Below are 19,536 nucleotides of genomic sequence, written 5' to 3' on the forward strand. Positions count from 1 at the left end.
CATGAGATAGTTCATGATGTAGTACAACAGATCCTCCCTCCTTTTTAAAAATGTAAAATTAAGTGAATTTAACTTATATATGACACATATTAATCGTCAGCAGTAAAAGTTTCACTATGAATAACGATTTATAAAAAAAACAATATATTGAAATAACTCTTTAAACTCTTTCCAACAAAAGTTATACGAATCCAACTTAGCGAACAAATTGTAATAATATTTTACAACGCATAACATTTTACTCAGATATGGACACTTGTCTGCACTTTGTTGTGGGAAAACTCTCTTTAATGATCAATTTTTTTTCAATCTTATTCAATTAGCGAAACTAATGGACCGATGATCAAACACGTCTATAATTATGACATTTTCATATAGCAGGAACAAGCTCATTATATGTTGCAGTCAAACTATTGACACTAAATCAAGTGTCGTCTAAAAAATTAATCGAAAACTCATCCCCGCGATAAGTCTGGATTACTCGTGAAAACTCTTTCTCATATAATAGATATTATCCCAAATGTTAAAACGTACTGAATAATTAGATATTTTAGGGAACTAACTAAACAAATCTTGAGTATATTTACATATGATCATTGATGTCCAAAACTTATGCGATTCCGATATAAATATACGTCATCATTTTGATAGAAGGAACTTATTAAAGATATTTCTTTAATCTTTAAAACATTTAACCTTATCCACCAAATCTTAAAACAATGAGTTATAAGATAAAAATACACATTAATCTCTCCACTTTTACTATCACACTATTTAGAAAAATGAATAAATTGGGTTTTAAGAGATTTATAACGAGGATTAACCAAAAAAATTTCGAGATTATTTTTAATGAGAATTAAGTGACCAAAGAAGGAAACATTTATAATGAGGATTAACCAAATCTTTTTCGAGATTATTTTGTTTTTTATCTAGATAAATTGCATTTCATTTTAGTGATGATTGGGTTTTAAGAGATGTTGGATTGTGCCTTAACACTCAAGGCATACCAAGATACGCTAATGAAAAACGTCAATTCTTAACCCTAGAAGCTAGAACATTAGTCAACCTCGTCTTTCTACTATACCAAAAAAATATGTCAAACTTATTATGATTAATTCGAACGTGGAATGAAACGGGTACCTTACCTAGCGGGTAGTGAAGTACTCATCATTGAACTCGATTTTTATTTTATTACTTGACCCCAAATCCGACAAGTATCTCTATTTGTATCATCATTCTCAATTCACCGGATACCCGACCCTCGATAGTCGATAGGTACCCTATTACCCAATTAAAATATGAATTTTTATTTATTATTTTGTAAATATTACTAAATATTAAAAATACAAATAAAAATATTATTTGCAAAGTTATGTTGTACAAGTTTAAAAAATATAACAATTTTGTTGTTATTACATAGATTAGCATGTAGCCCGATATAAAAATTGAGAAAAAAAATTACGGTAAAAATGTAATAGCATTTTTAATTTACTTTCATATATATATCCAAATTAACCACATCTATTGACCTGGTAATCCAGATATTTTGAAAATTAAATATCATTATATATATATAAATATTAGTTAGTTAATTAGTTAAAAATAAATCTTATACTCGACAATTCGAACATTTTGAAAATCAAGCATCATTATATATATATATATAAATTATTTAGTTAAAAAGTTGAACTTATGTTGTTAAAACGTCGTGCGTTCATTAAATTTAGTGTTGAATTTAAAATATAAAGTCTTATTAGCCTAGTTGGTTAAAGGTTGTACTTGTTTTTGTTAGGTTGCGAGTTCGAAATATACATATAGCATTTTTAATTTTAATTTTAACCATTTTAAGTTTTTGGGCGGATCAACCTACCATCCGACTCAAGTATCTATTTACTTTCCCATACATATTTAAATTAAACACATTTTTCGACCCGACAATCGGGACACTTTAAAAATTAAGCATCATTAATTATATATATATATATATATATATATATATTTTTATATATATATATATATATATATAGATTTTGTTGTGAAAGAAATAGAAAATTAAGAGTGAACATAAATTAAAATAATAATGGCGTGAAGTGTAGGTATGAGTAATTAAATAATATATTTATTGTAATCATTGAATTGATGTGGAATTTGAAAAGTTATTTTAAACTTTAACAAATATATATATATATATATATATATATATATTATTATTTTGGGTATCAGGTTTAGGTTTCACATATTCCCCGAATCCGATTTAAAATACTAAAACCCGAATCCGACCATCGGGTACCCACGGGCAGTGGTGAAACCAAACCGGGGCCAGTATAGGCCTGTGCATTGGCTTATTCCTGGATTGATTAGTAGTAAGATAGAAAGTATATGATAGGTTTTAAATAGATAACAGTAAGATATAAAGAATATAATAGGTTGAATTATATAGTATCAAGTCGTTGTAGTATAGTGGTAAGTATTTCCGCCTGTCACGCGGGTGACCTGGGTTCGATCCCTGGCAACGGCGTTTCTATTTCTACGTAAAACACAACTTCAGACTTTTCGAAATCAACAACAAAGTGTTTCACATTTGCTACAAGCACAGGGGCACATAATGGAGGTTGCGTATCGTACTCAATTAACGACAGTTTTAGATGTTACACGTTTTCTTTTGATGCAAGGTTTGCCTTTTCGTGAACGTAAATGAATACTTGTAGGACACAATTGTCTCGTCTTGTTTGTACGTCCCCGACTTAATACTGGTGATGTTAGTTTTAAGTGTAAGAAAATAATTATTCTACTGGTATGTACCTAATTTTATATTTTTGTTATCGTTACTTCTTACATTATTTTTGATATAATTGTTATATAATTAATTATATATGATAAGATTTAAATATTTTTTGAGCCCATGCTGAAATTTGATCCTGGTTTAACCATTGCCCACTGATATCGGGTATGTATCAATTATCCTCCATAATTCGAATAATGTAACCAGCATTGAATAATCATAAAAAATCATGAAGTTGCTTAAAATTCATGTAAGTGACATTAATTATGCAGAAAGCTTGTCATTAAAAAAAAAAACATTTGACATACCTCCTCGTCCCACAATTCACCCCATGGATAAGTCATGCATTTTCTCTGAAAGACTATCATTTTTGTAAAGATTTCCTTAACAATGATAAACAAGAAATGAGAAAGTAGATCACCTTATATATTCCCCGTAACTCTAAAAAATGATACAAAACAAATACACAAGTCCACTTCACCCATTCACATTTTGTTTGAGATCAAACAAAAGCTCTTAATTGACATTATTATAATTCTTTTTGATATCTACCATAACAAAGACACACTAGTCACGAATTAGCTAATTGAATGCATTCATTGGGATTAATATTGCACTAAAGATTGGAAGACCCTATATGAATATCAAATGATTACTAGAGAGCACCGAGTACTTGTTAGCCATATATTTCAAAATAATAAGACTGATAGACCTAAATTTCTTCATATTAATAGTTCATAGAGACGTATCAACGTAGAGTTCCAAACTCTAATCAAAGATATAGATAAAATGATCAATTGCTTCTAAAATCCGAATCATAAGGAAATGATACGCCTTTTTTAAGAAAGACAACATAAATTCTCGCACATCAGTACTTTATCATTTCTCCTAAATCTCATTCATCGAAAAACAAGTCTCAAATAATTTTGTTTGAACTAATAATCAAAAGTGATACCGTTCAGTACTTCAGTTTAGCTACGATTGTAGATGGTTGATTCAATTACTCTGGAAACAAAACCTTATAAAACTGGACATTAATCATAGGTATGGTTTATTCACTTTCATGTTTTTCTCTTATTGAATTAATAACATTATTCCTTATTTCTGCAATAAAGATACCATAAAAAAGTTAATATTATTGCAAGTTCGAAACATACATCTAACATTTTTTATTTTATTTTTAACCGTTTTAAATTTAAAGGCGGGTCAACCCACAATTCGACCCAAGTATCCAAATTAACCACAGCTCTCGACCCGGCAATTCGGATACTTTAAAAATTAAGCATCGTTATATATATATATTAGTTAGTTAAGAAGTTGAACTTATATTAATATTAAAACGTCCCGCGTTTATCAAATTTGGTGTTGAATTTAAAATATAAAGTCTTTGTAGCTTAGTTGGTTAAAGAGTTGTACTTATTTTGTTAGGTTGCAAGTTCGAAACATACCTTTAGAATTTATAATTTTATTTTTAACCGTTTTAAATTTAAAGGCGGGTCAACCCACAATCCGACCCAAGTATCCAAATTAACCACAACTCTCGACCCGGCAATCCGGACACTTTAAAAATTAAGCATAATTATATATATATATATAGATTTTTAACCGTTTTAAGTTTATGGGCAGGTCAACCACAATCCGACTCAAGTATCTATTTACTCTCATATATATTTTATTGTTAAAGAAATAAAAAATTAAGAGCGAACATAAATTAAAATAATAATGACATAAAGTGTGGGTATGAATAATTAAATATATTTATTGTAATGATTGTATTATGTGGAATTTGAAAAGTTATTTTAAACTTTAACAAATATATATATATATATTATAATATTTCGGGTTATCGGTTTTAGGTTTCAAATACTCCCCGAATCCAATTTAAAATACTAGAACCTGAATTTGACCATCGGGTACCCACAGGCAGTGGTGGAACCAAACCGGGGCCAGTAAAGGCATGTGCACCTGCTGATTAGGTTTTAAATAGATAGTAGTAAGATATAAAGAATATAATATGCTGAATTATGTAGTATCAAGTCGTTGTAGTATAGTGGTAAGTATTCCCGCCTGTCACGCGGGTGACCCGGGTTCGATCCCCGGCAACGGCGTTTCTTTTTCTATGTTAGAAACTACATAATATAATAAAGTGTCTTTTATTTTTGGTGTTATCTCTTTACAAACTCTCATAGTGGATGTCGAGTTAGAGATGATGCATTTACTAATTCAGGAATAAGAAATTGGAGTAAAGCGATTGAAATATTTAAGACACATGTTGGTGGTGTAGCTAATGTTCATAATGACGCAAAAACACAACTTGAGGTTTTTCGAAATCAACAACAAAGTGTTTCACATTTTTGCTACAAGCACAAGGGCAGGTTTCCTATCGTACTCAATTAACGACAGTTTTAAATGTTACACGTTTTCTTTTGATGCAAGGTTTGCCTTTTCGTGAACATGACGAGTAAATGAACACTTGTATGACACAATTGTCTCGTCTTGTTTGTACGTCCCCGACTTAGTACTGGTGATGTTAGTTTTAAGTGTAAGAAAATAATTATTCAACTGGTATGTACCTAATTTTATATTTTTGTTATCGTTACTTCTTGCATTATTTTTGATATAATTGTTATATAATTAATTATATATTATAAGATTTAAGTATTTTTGAGCCCATGGTGAAATTTGATCCTGGTTTAACCACTGCCCACGGGTATCGAGTACGGGTATCCATTATAATCCCTAATTCGAATAATGTAACCAGCATTGAATAATCATAAAAAAATCATGAAGTTGCTTAAAATTCATGTGAGTGACATTAATTATGCAGAAAGCTTGTCATTGGAAAAAAAAAAAAAACATTTGGCATACCTTCTCGTCCCACAATCCACCCACGGATAAGTCACGCATTTTCTCTGAAAGGCTATCATTTTTGTAAAGATTTCCTTAACAATGATAAACAAGAAAAGAAATGAGAAAGTAGATCAAAACAAAGACACAAATCCACTTCACCCATTCACATTTTGTTTGAGATCAAACAAAAGCTCTTAATTGACATTATTATAATTCTTTTTGATATCTACCATAACAAAGACACATTAGTCACGAATTAGCTAATTGAATGCATTCATTGGGATTAATATCGCACTAAAGATTTGAAGACCCTATATGAATATTAAATGATTACTAGAGAGCACTGGGTACTTGTTAGCCATATATTTCAAAATAATAAGACTAATAGACCTAAATTTCTTTATTAATAGAGACGTATCAACCTAGAGTCTCAACTCTAATCAAATATAGATAAAATGATCAATTACTTCTAAAATCTGAATCTTAAGGAAATGATACGCCTTTTTTAAGAAATACAACATAAATTCTCGCACATCAGTACTTTATCATTTCTCCTTAATCTCATTCATCGAAAACCAAGTCTCCAATAATTTTGTTTGAACTAATAATCAAAAGTGATACCGTTCAGTTTAGCTACGATTGTAGATGGTTGATTCAATTACTCTGGAAACAAAACCTTATAAAACTGGACATTAATCATAGGTATGGTTTATTCACTTTCATGTTTTTCTCATATTGAATTAATCACATTATCCCTTATTTCTGCAATAAAGATCCCATAAAAAAAATTAATATTGTATCCTCTCTTTTTACATCCCATAGAAAAATTTAATATTTTATCTTGTCTTTTAACATGTAACCCTACTTTACACATAATGAACAACTCCCGGCGTAGATAAATATTACCCCATTACATAAATGTTTGGTCTTAACACAAAAAAAAAATATCACAATCTCCATAAACCAAGTTTTAAAGATCTTACAAAAGTTCCTTATTCATATTAAACACGCGCATTGAAATCCATCAACCACTTATTTTCAAATATAAATAGTTTTAATTATAATCTAAATATACTAAAATAAATTAAAATCATAAATCTTAAAAAAAAAAGATCATATTTTTTTTATTATAATCACATAGTATAAATTTATTATATTTATATGTTTTCTAAAATTTAATTATAATTTAACTAATATTATTTTATAAATTATAAATATAAATCAATCAAAATAAATAAAATTTAATAGTTATTATTAAAAATAAAATAATTGCTTTCAACATGAATTAAATATCTTTATAACCCAAATTTCTTACCCAAATATTCTAATTCGGGTTTAAGTGGATTCGTGGCAGTAATATGCTCACCCCTAGCTGTGTGTTAAAGTCAAAAAAGAAATTGACATTAATAACAACAATAGCATTATTACAAAGTTTCAATAGATTAAAAAAGAAAGCAAAGCAACAGACTGAAGAATACAAAGGGAATAAAAAGTTGTTTAAAGAATACAAATTGGCTGTTGCCATAATACATAAGTGAAAAAGAGTCAAAAATCCATAAAATATGAAATTGAAGAAGAGTGGCAGGTGGTGGTGTCTCTATATCTACAAAGATGAGTCAGTGAGTGTGTGACAAGCACATAGCCACATAACATATTTTCATTTCAATTCAATTCTACAATAATAATAATAATAATAAAAAGAGGGGCTCTGAGCTGGGCTGGCTGGCTGGCTGGATTGCTAATAGTTTGTTTTTAGTACAAGTGTAAGAAAGATACGACGCATCGACTCATCACCACAACAATAATCAATCAATCAATCAAAAATCAATCGCCCTTCCAGAATTTGTTTTACCTATAAGAAGGTGGTGGAGCTGGTGGAAGTCGGTTTGGAGTGCGACGACTACCAGACTTAGACCCTGATTCGCCGTTTTCAGAAGGATCGCTATTCCTGCGATTGTGACCATTCGCACTTCCAAACGACGAGCTACCACCTGAAGCCCCGTCAAATGCAGATCTCCAGTCATCACCCCCTGAAGATGCTCCATTCCCTGTTCTTGGACTACTTTCTGCATCCAACCCCCACCACCATTCAAATAAATATATAAATATGCCATCACAATTCAAAACCAAACAAACCAATCAATTAAGTAGTTACCAGATCCTGCGCTACTGTCGAGCATACTGGAAGCAGCAGCAGCACGATTATCATGAATGCTCAATTGTCTAGTGAGGGTAGAGAGAAGAGCCGACTGTTTCTGAATTTTGTCCCTTCTGCGCTTTACATTTTGATCTTCCTGTAGTAGCTCTTCTATCCTTGCAGTGCTTTGACCACTTCAACAACAATATATACATACAATTTCAATCAATAATTACAATTATCCAGTGCACAATGCTCTGTTGCCAAAGAATTATAAAACCATAACAAACTAACCTCACAGAACTATAAAGCTTAATAAGCATATCTTCCTTGGCTTTCTCCACTTGGCAAAGAACCACAGCCTTCCACAAAACAAACAATAATATTTTATTCAAATATATATTAATGTTTGATTTATTGACTACAAAAACAACAACTCACTTTAGGGACATTTGCAGCAAGGCTGTTCAAAACAGCTTCAACATATCCTCTCACTTCTTGTGCCATCCACCTAAGTTCTTCTTCTGGATCTGCAGGTCTTCTAACCATTGTATCCTGAATTTTCCACAAACATTATAAATGTGAAATATATCAGAATTTCAAGTTGAAAATGATGAACTACATTTAAAAGGACAATTTGGTAATACAACCCCAAATAACCTATCGATTATACGAGTAACCCTGATCAAATAAGGCCTTATAACCCAATTAATTGTTACTCTGCAAGGAATGGGGTTCATGCATATGTTTTGCTTTGCTCTATAGATAGATAGATAGTCTAATAAGCTTTTTGATGTTTTTTGGGTTATAATCTAGGCTATGTAGATGAGACTAAGAATGACTTGGTCCTATTTGGAAACAACCATTAAGATCAGTTTCCAAACATATTTGTATATGGGGATCATTAAAAAACAAACAAAATGTTTTTCTAAACCGGGGAATATTTTATTCATTATTCCAAATAATAAAAATACTCTACTATTTATAAGCTACTAACTCACTAACATTTTACATGTTATATTATCCTTATACTACGTCTACTAATTACCATACTACTCTTATATATCCTATTACTACTACAGTTTTTTGTTTTTTTGGAATTAAAAGAGAATTAGCATGACACCCCACGGCCATAGCCTCCCGCTTAAACTCAAAGCGCTTCCAGATGGAATCAAACCCGTGACTTTTTGCTCTTAAGCCGACTCTTACCACTGGACTACCTTGATGGGGTCCACTATATCACTTAAATTGTTACTACAGTTACTCAACATATGTTGTGTATTATCTATCCCCTTTCATTTTATTTCGAGAATTTTCTAGGTGTTGTTTGGCCTTTCCGCAGAGAAAGAAAAGTGTTGCACGATGCCAAATAAAACTTACAAGAGATCCATCAGAAAGGCTATGCCGCATTGGAGCACTAGAGTCAGTCTTCAACTGACCCCCTTTACTTTGGATTACGTTTCCTAACTTGTTTAACCATTCAACTTTATCAGCCACACTCTCAGCCTTTAGCAGGACAGCACTGTGAGCTGCAAAAAAGCAATTGTCACTTAGTCAGTATCCCATTCACTATGAGAAAGAGATCTAGACAATACCCATTTCTGACAATCAACTGCCAATAGAAGAAGGATCATCACCTTTTAAAACAGTCTTGTAAGGAATCCTGCTAGTAATCTTGAATACAAGAGTCGGTTTCCCAGCATCTGGTCCATTTGCTGCCGCCTTCTTGTCCTTGGAACTCTTTGATGGAGCTTCTTCTTCTTCAGGAACCTCTTCAATATTACATTCCTGAAATTTCATGCAAAAAATATTTATATTATTGTCATTATCACAAATATCATGCTTCAGTTTACATTTCGAGTTATATATAAAATCATGTTAGAAAAGGACATCGTTTCTCAATTCATTCTCTTATTACCTCCAAAGTGATCACACCATGGAAGTGTTTTTCTTCCTGCTTCTTGGTGTATCCAAGCTGCAAAAAGTAGCAGTCAGCAGTTAATCAACTGAGAAACTCATTCGGTTTCAAAGGAAATCATTACACATGTAATATCCATGACGTTGTCCCAATAAGAATTTTCTAGTCTATTCTACTTTGTCATTGGAGATCAAAATCCCAACAATTGACAGAAATTTACCATTAAAATTAATAAGTACTGGCTACCATTTGCTGTCTTTTGCTAATATGATTCACATAGAGCTAAATGTAAAACTATTATTTAGATATCTATTTTTAAGAAAATATGGTTCACATCACAGAAAGCTAAATGAAAAACTATGCTTTTGCTATATATTTTCAAGAAAATATAGCTCATGTAATCTTTAATAGTAAATGATCCACTAACTGACCTTTCCAGTTTTCTCATTTAGCACAAACCAGCGTTTACTCCACCCATTAGTTTTTGCACTTTTCTTCAATAAAAACCCTGATCATCCATGAGATACTATAAATATTTAGAAAAAAGGCATATTGGATCTAAAAAAAAGATTTCTTCTTGCAAGTGAATCTAGTAAAATACAACTTTAGCCAAAAATACAAAAATAATCAAGTAATATAACCACATAAACGCCTACAGCAAGGGTATTAACAAAGTAGATCATTTCTTAGCCAGTACTAAAGCTAAAAAGGTAGTTCTTATCTCTTTAATTAAGTCAATTCCTTGTTTCTCTAATTGCATCATAAATTGAGAAACTAGTATAGGTTGTTTCATGAAGAGTATATGGCGATTAATTGTATTCAATGGATGAAGAGTATATCAAGGAAAACAATTGAGCCTATTGAAAACTAGTATTTTTGTCACAATCCCATTGGAAAACCAACAAAATTGAAAGTGATATTTTTTTTGGTATAAGATATTTTCTTGATCATGGTCCAAATTATAGTGTAATTTTTGTTGCTTCATTTGGTATATAAATTGTTTTCTAGATAATGATCCAAATTATGGTATAGAGATTTTTTGGATCATGATCATATTATTTTTAATCATGAAACAAAATATTTTCTAGATCATTGTTATTTCTTTAAAACAAACAAATATAGATTTTTCTGGACCAGTCAGTATCAACAATAAAAAAAAGGTATACCAAAACATCCCATAATAACATTATACAAACCTGCTGTGATTTCACCATCAGCCCCAGCAGTTTTCAAGCTTGAGGACTCTTGTCCATCCTTATCTTGCTGACTAGGTTTATCTTTCATTGATTTTAAACTGCCTACAGTTTGCTTGTCTCCAGTTTGTGGACTAGAGGCCTAACAGAAGAAGAGAACATATTGTAAATCATAAACGTTCTGAAAAAGAAGCAAGTTCAGAATGCATTTCAAGGATGATAGTAATACTCTATTTAGAAGAGACTGCTCTGCATCCGAGCCTTTTTTAGAAGATTTAGTGTTCTTCAGCTCTTCGTCCCTTCTTTGTCTATCCATCCTGGTCAAAATTATTAAAAACATAAATAAAATCCAGAGTAATAATAGTCAAACATATTTCTCCAAACCTGCAGAGTAATAATAAAATAATAAATAGTAGTAACAAAATTAAATAGTAACAATTAAAAAAATAATAATAATAATAATAAAGTTTTATTTTTTACTAACTTCTTATACCTCGTACGAAACACAATATAATTATCAACAATAACATGTACAACTTATACTTCTTACACCTCACAATTTATAACCCTATACAGCTTGTACCTCAGACCAAACGCACCTTAGAAGTATTATAGTATTATAGAGGTAATGTAATTAGTAGGGTAAGTTAGTAGCTTATAAATAGTAAGAGTATGTACTCTTTTAGGTAATGAACAAAATAGTTATTGAATCTGGTTAATCTCGCTCAAGCTTAGGCCATTCTTAGTCTCAACTACATTTCTTCTACAAATTCTAGATCTCTAGGCTAGTACATAACAATATATAATTAAAATATACTAAAGAAGCAGACAAGTTATATTGCAAGGATGAAGTTAAATTATTAAATGGAATACATATTGATTAAGAATGAGCATACCGCCTCTGTACCAAGCGTATGAAATGTTGTGGGGGAACAAATGCACGCTCCATGTCTACAAGTGCGACGACCATGTTTTTCGCTTCAGTCTTAAATCCATCCAATGCAGCACTTGCAATTGCAACAACCTAATCCATATGTTGTGTGAGATCACATTTAAAATAAAACATGTAAGATGAAAAAAAATATGTATTACCTCTCTTTTGAAAGGAGGATATCTTCCCAGACCTGGGGTACCATTTGCTGCTGCTGAAACAATATCCACAAGCACACGATGCACCTAAAAATTCATAAAAAGATTATGGACATCTTAGCGCAGAGAACAAGGGAATTACAAGAGGAAGAAGAGTAAAGAATATTTATGAACTAAAATCTTCCAATTATATGAAATCAACTAGCATAGAAGGGAGTACCGAAAAGGAAGCAGACGTGAATTCTATTTGTTACACACTTTTCTGTTATGTTCATATTAAGATGAAAAAATAAATGAAGTACCCAAATCTTTACCTCATCAACACAAAGGCGAGAAGGTTCTTTTGCCAACTCCAAGACACCCTTGATCAAGGACCTCAACCCTTTCTCTGGGGATATAAGATAGGGCTGATAACCATCTGCTTCCAGCACGATCTGAGAATAATAAGAAGATCAGGATAAAAGCACAAGGCAAGAGCACTGCGACAGAAATTATACCCTTTTAACATTATTTAGGTCAAAATGTTTGTCCAATGGGAGTTCTTTAATCCTCTTAGGAAAATTGCCCTCAAAACTTGCAACCACTTTCCAACCACTACCCTGCAAATGAGAGTTTTTTAGCAGTAAGTCAGGATAAAACAGAAATGCTCCAAACCAGGCTGCTAGGAAAGGAAGAAAAGAACACACAAAATTTTGAAAAGTAATCATGTGAAGAAAAGTAGACATTGTGATGATAAAGGGTGGCAACCACAAACAACAATAAAGTAAATGAAATAAGAAATAAATATCAATGATTATGTAAACAACTTTATAACAAACAACTTGCTTCTGAGAAGGCAAACTGCCTTTTGGAATTCATTGTACTTCTATCTTTCTAACTACTACTCAGTCACACTAAACCAGGGTAGAACCAGCATCCAATTCTAGTGTTCGTGAACCTTTTTTGTTTTTGCTAATCTGTGTTCTTGAATTCACAACACAACAACCACAAAATAACCAAACAAAATATGGACTTGATAGCCCTAACGACCCAGGTATTTTTCTTCTAGTGGCCATGTATGATCTTGCATTGTTGTACTGCATTGACCAGTCCAAGTTACATAAATCCGGAAAATTTTCCCCAGAATAAAAATCACAAGCAACCTCTTCTATCACAATAAACAACTACTTACATATTTACTAAGAGAATTATGATTCTATTCTCATACTTCTAGAGATATATCATATTTAATAAAGATTTGTTCACTTTTCTCGGAAAAATAGAGAGTTGTCTCTCACCTCCCCTGAAGTAATGTGCTGGAGAAATTTATCCTCAAATTCACGACACAGCTCTAATGCCAAAGCTCTTGTACCTTCTGAGCTGCTAACCATCTGTTCACCAAGTCTTACTAATTCATCTTGTACTATCTGGGACTTCCCTTGAAGCCTGAGGTTATAATCCAATCCAAGGCATTAGAGATGCTGGAGCAAAAGGTGTATTAAAGTTGATATAGAATGAAAATATTCATGAATCCTTTGAAACAAATTAAAAACAGAAGTTCTTCTCAGTAATATATATTTATTACCATGTTGTAGCTGTAAAGAATAAAATTATAAAAGTGAGCTAAAAAGCAGAACAGACTACACCCAGTTTCCAGATTTTCGATATATAAGCAGCAGGAGGAGGTAATGCAATATTTCATAGTAACTATTTTTTTTATTATTACACTTTCATTTTCCTGCCCAGACTTGTACCAAAGTAAATAGTTGAAAGGTAAAAAAGGAAGAAGCACAAACCCTGAAAGGAGGTTTGGAAGCCTGAGTTTCATACGGCTGCGTATTTGCTGAGCAAGAGTTTCCACTAGAGCTAGTCTACCAAGTTTGCTCTGAGGTACTCCAGTTAAAATAGATTTTAGACTTTCACTCTCAGCTCGCCAAGCAGTTTCCAATGAGTTGTCTGATCCCACATTTCCGGATGGTGCAGATGCTATAGAAACAGTCTGTCCAATCAAAGCAACCCATGGAATATCAACTGTACTTCTAGGTCCCTGACCCGATAACAGGGCTTGGACAGCTGCAAGGGCTTTCTGATCAGAAGAAGCTTGATCTACTTTACTAATCACACCAATAGTTCTGGTATCTACAACAAAGAACAAACCCATAAATCCTGAGCATCGATGAGTCGGTGTTTCGTCAAGAGAAGATTTATGAAAAATAGGTGATTGGAAATAATAAGTATCCAGATATCTTCTGAAAAGAATATGATAAGAAGGCATAAGGGAAAACTCACATTCTCCATCATACTCCTTCGCCAACCTGAGGCCTTTATATGAGGAAATTTCTGGTGCTTGGGCAGCAGATATTATCACCAACAGTATTGCATCATTGCGTTCCACATAGTTGCTCTGTGGAGATTAAGGATGTCCCAGATCATTCTCAAGAAAAATAATTGACAGCCCATAATAGGAGAACATTTCTTATGAAGGGCACATCTACCATTTAATCAAACACAGACTAAAACTACTAGAATCAGAAAGTAACACTCACCAAGGAATCATCAAAACTTCCTTTATCAACTCCAGGCAAATCAACTAATTTCAAAGGCGGAGCTGCCATGCATATATAAGAGGACATAAGCAAAAGTGTCATCAATTAACTTCACGAAAGAATGGCATAGTAGCATTATCTTGTGCTTAGACAATTCTCATGACAGAAATATGCCAGCACGTGATTACTTTCAAGAAAAAACATCATTTGATAAGGAACTATCACAATGAGACTTAGCCCAAGATCATAATAAAGAGTGGAGCTTTTTCTCGCAAAAAAGAGTGGGGAGCTACAGTATTAAGAAGAACACATTAATTCAAAGAAATAATGATTGTTAAATAATGAGATCTAAGCTAACCTGTACTTGTGACAAGCTTCAAATATATTTCCTCACGACTTTTACCAGCACTTTTGCTCAATCTATCTTGTAAAGAATGTCGAAGAGCACCTATATCCAGAAAGCAGCAAGTAAGAATTACGAGACTTTTTCACAATTAAAAAACAAAATTCATGGAATAAACATACTTTGAATGTGTAAATAGTGATAAAACATGAAGGAGACTTACTAGCAGAAACCTGTTGGTTCTTACTGTCAATTTGCAACATGATGGATTTACTACTTAAATTACCATCCCTGGCCAAGTCAATGCAAATGGGAGCTCGAGTAGCACCACCTTCACCAGTTGGCTGCATGAACATTATGCAAGTAAAGACACCACAGAAGTAAGTATCAAAAGAAATTAAAGGAGTCCTGAATTCAACATGATAAATGATTCGTACATACAAGAACTTAAATGAAGGTTAGTATATGATTATGAATAACTTACCAGAGCAGGATGGCCAATTAGACTGTTTAAGACAGCAGATTTACCTGCCCCCTGTCAATTTTATTAACAATCAAAACCATGCCATGGGTCAAATCAAAAGCAAGCCAAACACAAGAGAGAATTTTCAGGTTAGTTTGTATATAGTGCCAAATAATTACTTTTATGATTTTGACAAAAATTATTATTTTATGTATTCACCATAGTTCTAAATAAATAGAAAATCCAAATTTCCCCAGTGTATAGCACATCAAGAGAGAAACGTATCATGTTGATATACAAAATAACTTCTACAAGCGAGAAGTAATATTTTGCATTATATAAAAATGTTTTTCAGGAAAATGCGAACAAAAAAAATGTAAGAGATGTGCAAGTAAGAATGATTAACAAATGTTGGAATCACAAAATATAAGTCGGAGGACTAAGAATCTTGGTAAGAAGCTTTAAAATGTGGATCAACAGAGATACAAAATGTCCAATGAAAAACATTATAGCATGAATAAGCATACTAAAAACTCAAACCAGGCGCATGTGCAAGTATATATTGAATCTGAACTCATCGGCCAAAGCTCCTTGAGAGCATGATAAGCGGATAGCAAACATCAGATGGTTTCAATTTTTATATGCATATTTGAAACTCTATTTAAATCTATGGATAAATATACTGTGCAACTACTCCACAAGAACTGGACAGAGATGAAATTTTGCAACTGGAAAAAGCATGTAAATGGAATTGTTATCCTGTAATCTCACGTACCATTGCTTGTAATCTATGGAAGAACATACAATACAAAAACACCCTCCTACATTATAACTGCTACTACATAAAGGTGTGTTAATTGCCTTGTGTAACCCATGGATGGAAATATTTAATGATGCTTCAAACTAGTTCAAGAAAGAAGCATTACATACACTAAAAGCTGCTTATATTTCAGTTAATAAGCATAATTTTGTTTGATGAATCTAACAAACAGCACATTCGAGTTCTTGAAAATCATGATGCACAACAACATATTTTCATCCTTCTAATACACCACTAGCGACCTCTCAGCAAGATGTACCTAAGATCCCATCGTAGTTAGCTAAATTCAACAATAGATTCAAGATTTAATCGCAGCTAAATACAGAGATCTATCAGCAAAGATGACAAAACTAGCATTAAATTCAACTTATCAAACGTTAAAACCACATCATCGTGTTCGAAAATCAACTCACAGTGTTGCCGAGAGCCACAACGTTGAGGAAAGTAGAAGGCCGCTTTGATGACGATGAACTCTCATCCACATCTTCATCTGCAAGCAACGCGGAAGCTTGCCGCATCGAATCGGAAAGCTGAGCCAATTCTTCGATCGCTTCCATCGTTTCAACGGATCAATCCACTCCGAGAAAAATGGAAAAAAAAAATGAGAAAAACAAGTCTAAATTCCGATTTTCCAAAGAGAGAGAAGCCCTAGATGCTGGTACAAAACAAAAAAGTTAGAGATCTAACAAGGAAACATGAATATCGATCAATAAGTTGAGTATAAGGTTCCGGCGACCGGAGATTAAGAGCGAGAGAAGGCGAAGTAGATAGAGAGGGTTCCGGCGACCGGAGATTCAAAAGATGAGACGTTTGAAAAAATGGAGGAGGATGATGACAGTGAACCAGAAATTACTATCTTTCTCTCTCTAGATCGAGTTCTTCTCTCTCTATAATACTTTTTTTTTTTTATTTTTCTGTTTCTCAAATTTAATAAAGAGGTCTGGTTAATGGATACATATTTGACAAGTCACAAGCGCATTGAAATTCAAATGTAATTAGAACTTTCTTAGAAATCATTAATGTAACACTTTTATTGATTTTATTTGAATTATGATGACAAGTTAATACTTTATTAAAAAAAAATATCAGCTCTATATTTGGACACAAAATGTTTTTTAATTTGAAAACATTTGGTTGGATGAGTTCAAACAAATTTGTCTTTGTTTTTATTTTTTCTTGTTAATTCATTAACTTTTAATAATTATAACTAATAAAATTATTAATTCATTAACTAACTAACATGTATTATCTTATTCATATTCTACCTAAATTAGTTTTACCCAATAGACAATCCATTATCTATATATGGGTTAGGTAATTCTTTTAAAAAAATAAAATGTTCATAAGTTTAGGTTGTTTGGATCTGTTTAATACAAACCAACAAAAATTATCAGTTTAATAATTTTTTAACTCGTTTAATATGTTTTTGACTCGTTTAATATATATTATACACAATTAATACGTGTTCGACTCATTTAATACATTTCAAGTCATTTAACACACTTAACATATTTATAACATATTTAATATGTTTTTCTAACATATTTAATATTTTTATGAACAATTTAATACGTTTGATATATTTTTTTACTAATTTAATACATTTTTAAATCATTAATATGATTCCAACCATTATAACATGTTTGTTGAATAAGTAGTCATTAAGACAAACCAAAATTACATAAATTTGAGTTTTGAATTAACTTAACTTTTATATATATATATATATATATATATATATATATATATATATATATATATATATATATATAAATAAATATATATATATATATATATATATATATATAAATAAATAAATAAAGGAACGATCTCTTTGTTGAAGCCCACTCTAAAAATTTTTATTTTACAGTAAAAATGTGACTTTACCTCTAAATTTTTTCAATTGAATTCATTATTTGTCTATTTAATTATTAAAAAAGTGTTAAAACTTTTATTTATATACTTATTTTATTATAAATTTTCTCATTATTTTTTTAAGTACACTCCATCTTAATCTAAGAATATGATTCAAACAAAATATAATGTACACAAAGAGAGTTATATTAAGCAAGTTAATGTAATAAATAAGGAGCAAAATACTTAGTTTATTACCCCTAATATTTTACTTAATTTTAAATGCATTTATGATGTGTCTTCTCTAATATTTTAGTTGACTATTAATATGTAAATACAAGAATGCATAGTAAACAAACATAGAGGCCTTGTTTTCTTTGAATTATTTTAAAAATCTAAATAAAATTAATTTTTTAATCAATCATTTCTTAACAATCATATCACTCATTTTATTAACTAAAATACCTTATATTTTAAATTATTATTTTTATTTTATTTATATATATCAATACCCTTTTAATTTTTTACTAAAAAATAATCATCAGTCTCCTCAAAATCATCAACAATCATTGTTTTTTTTTCTCCCAATCCGAAAAATACCTAATTTATTTGGTAATTTTAAATAATTTTATTAATGTAGATAAATTAAAAAGTTAAATATTTGAATAAAACTCTTATATTTTAATTTTTTTTTTTTAGGTTAATATAGAGTAATTTTAAAAGATAAAATAATGATTAGATGGTTATATTTAATAAATAAACTATTATATTTAGCTTAGTTGGTTAAAATATCGAATTAAATATTTAATGTAAAAATAATAAAATTTCAATGGGATACACCATCAAAAGTCGTTGACTTCAGAGTAAAATGGATTGAATTGTGAATAAGCAACAAAATCGCAGATGACTAGAAACGATTTTCCCTCATCATTTGGTGGACAATCTGAAAATAAAGAAATATGATAGTTTTCGAAGGGAAAAATTATGGATACGAGTGTCTCAAAAGATTTATGTTACACGCATTCGCCTCAATCCGAAAAAGAGGGTCTTGTACATGATAAGAATTTTTCGATCTTTATTGACATTTAAAATTCTTACGTTGTTTTCTTATTTATTGTTTTTATTTTTTCTTCCCTTTTTAACGTTTGAACTAATTTGCATTATTTTTAATAAAAAATGATTTTTTTTATTAAAAAATAATTTTTTTTTATTAAAAAATAATGTGAAAGCAATAAACTCAATTTTAATTTTAGATTTTTTTTTTAAATGGAAATGACCTCACTCAAAATTTTGTAAATGGTCAACTCACAAATTAAACATAATGTCATATGTTCTGATGTAGAGTACTTTAAAAATGAATATTATATATATAGATAATGCATGTTTTCACTAAACAAGTGTTTCTTACTATTATTGGATTCCTTGTCATAAAGATGGATGTAAACTTCATTAATAACATAATTAGATGAATATCATGTTTCAAAAATAATGCCCATTTCCAAATAGGCTAATGCATATTAAATATGTAAGGTCATTCTATTTCTAAATTCTAACTATTTGGA

The 19,536-nt window shown here is 30.9% G+C and overlaps 1 protein-coding gene and 2 non-coding genes across 3 annotated transcripts; 2 read left to right on the top strand and 1 right to left on the bottom strand.

Moving 5' to 3' along the window:
• Positions 1–2,446: 2,446 nt before the first annotated feature.
• On the top strand, positions 2,447–2,518 carry TRNAD-GUC. Its single transcript has one exon. It is a non-coding gene; the product is annotated as a tRNA-Asp (tRNA).
• Positions 2,519–4,818: 2,300 nt separating this feature from the next.
• TRNAD-GUC lies at positions 4,819–4,890 on the top strand. Its single transcript has one exon. It is a non-coding gene; the product is annotated as a tRNA-Asp (tRNA).
• Positions 4,891–7,014: 2,124 nt separating this feature from the next.
• Positions 7,015–17,030, bottom strand: LOC124919517 (dynamin-2A-like). Its single transcript, XM_047459769.1, has 22 exons — positions 16,534–17,030; positions 15,322–15,372; positions 15,061–15,181; positions 14,853–14,942; positions 14,495–14,556; positions 14,238–14,352; positions 13,745–14,087; positions 13,247–13,394; positions 12,467–12,568; positions 12,284–12,403; positions 11,973–12,056; positions 11,777–11,904; positions 11,110–11,197; positions 10,884–11,022; positions 10,119–10,195; positions 9,688–9,744; positions 9,407–9,557; positions 9,150–9,298; positions 8,211–8,324; positions 8,064–8,131; positions 7,788–7,963; positions 7,015–7,698 (listed from the first exon to the last, which is right to left on the bottom strand). The coding sequence occupies exons 1-22, from the start codon at positions 16,675–16,677 to the stop codon at positions 7,481–7,483; spliced, it is 2,745 nt and encodes a 914-aa protein (XP_047315725.1). The 5' UTR covers positions 16,678–17,030; the 3' UTR covers positions 7,015–7,480.
• Positions 17,031–19,536: the final 2,506 nt, after the last annotated feature.

Source organism: Impatiens glandulifera, chromosome 1 (assembly GCF_907164915.1).
Source record: "Impatiens glandulifera chromosome 1, dImpGla2.1, whole genome shotgun sequence".
Taxonomy (NCBI): Eukaryota; Viridiplantae; Streptophyta; class Magnoliopsida; order Ericales; family Balsaminaceae; genus Impatiens; species Impatiens glandulifera.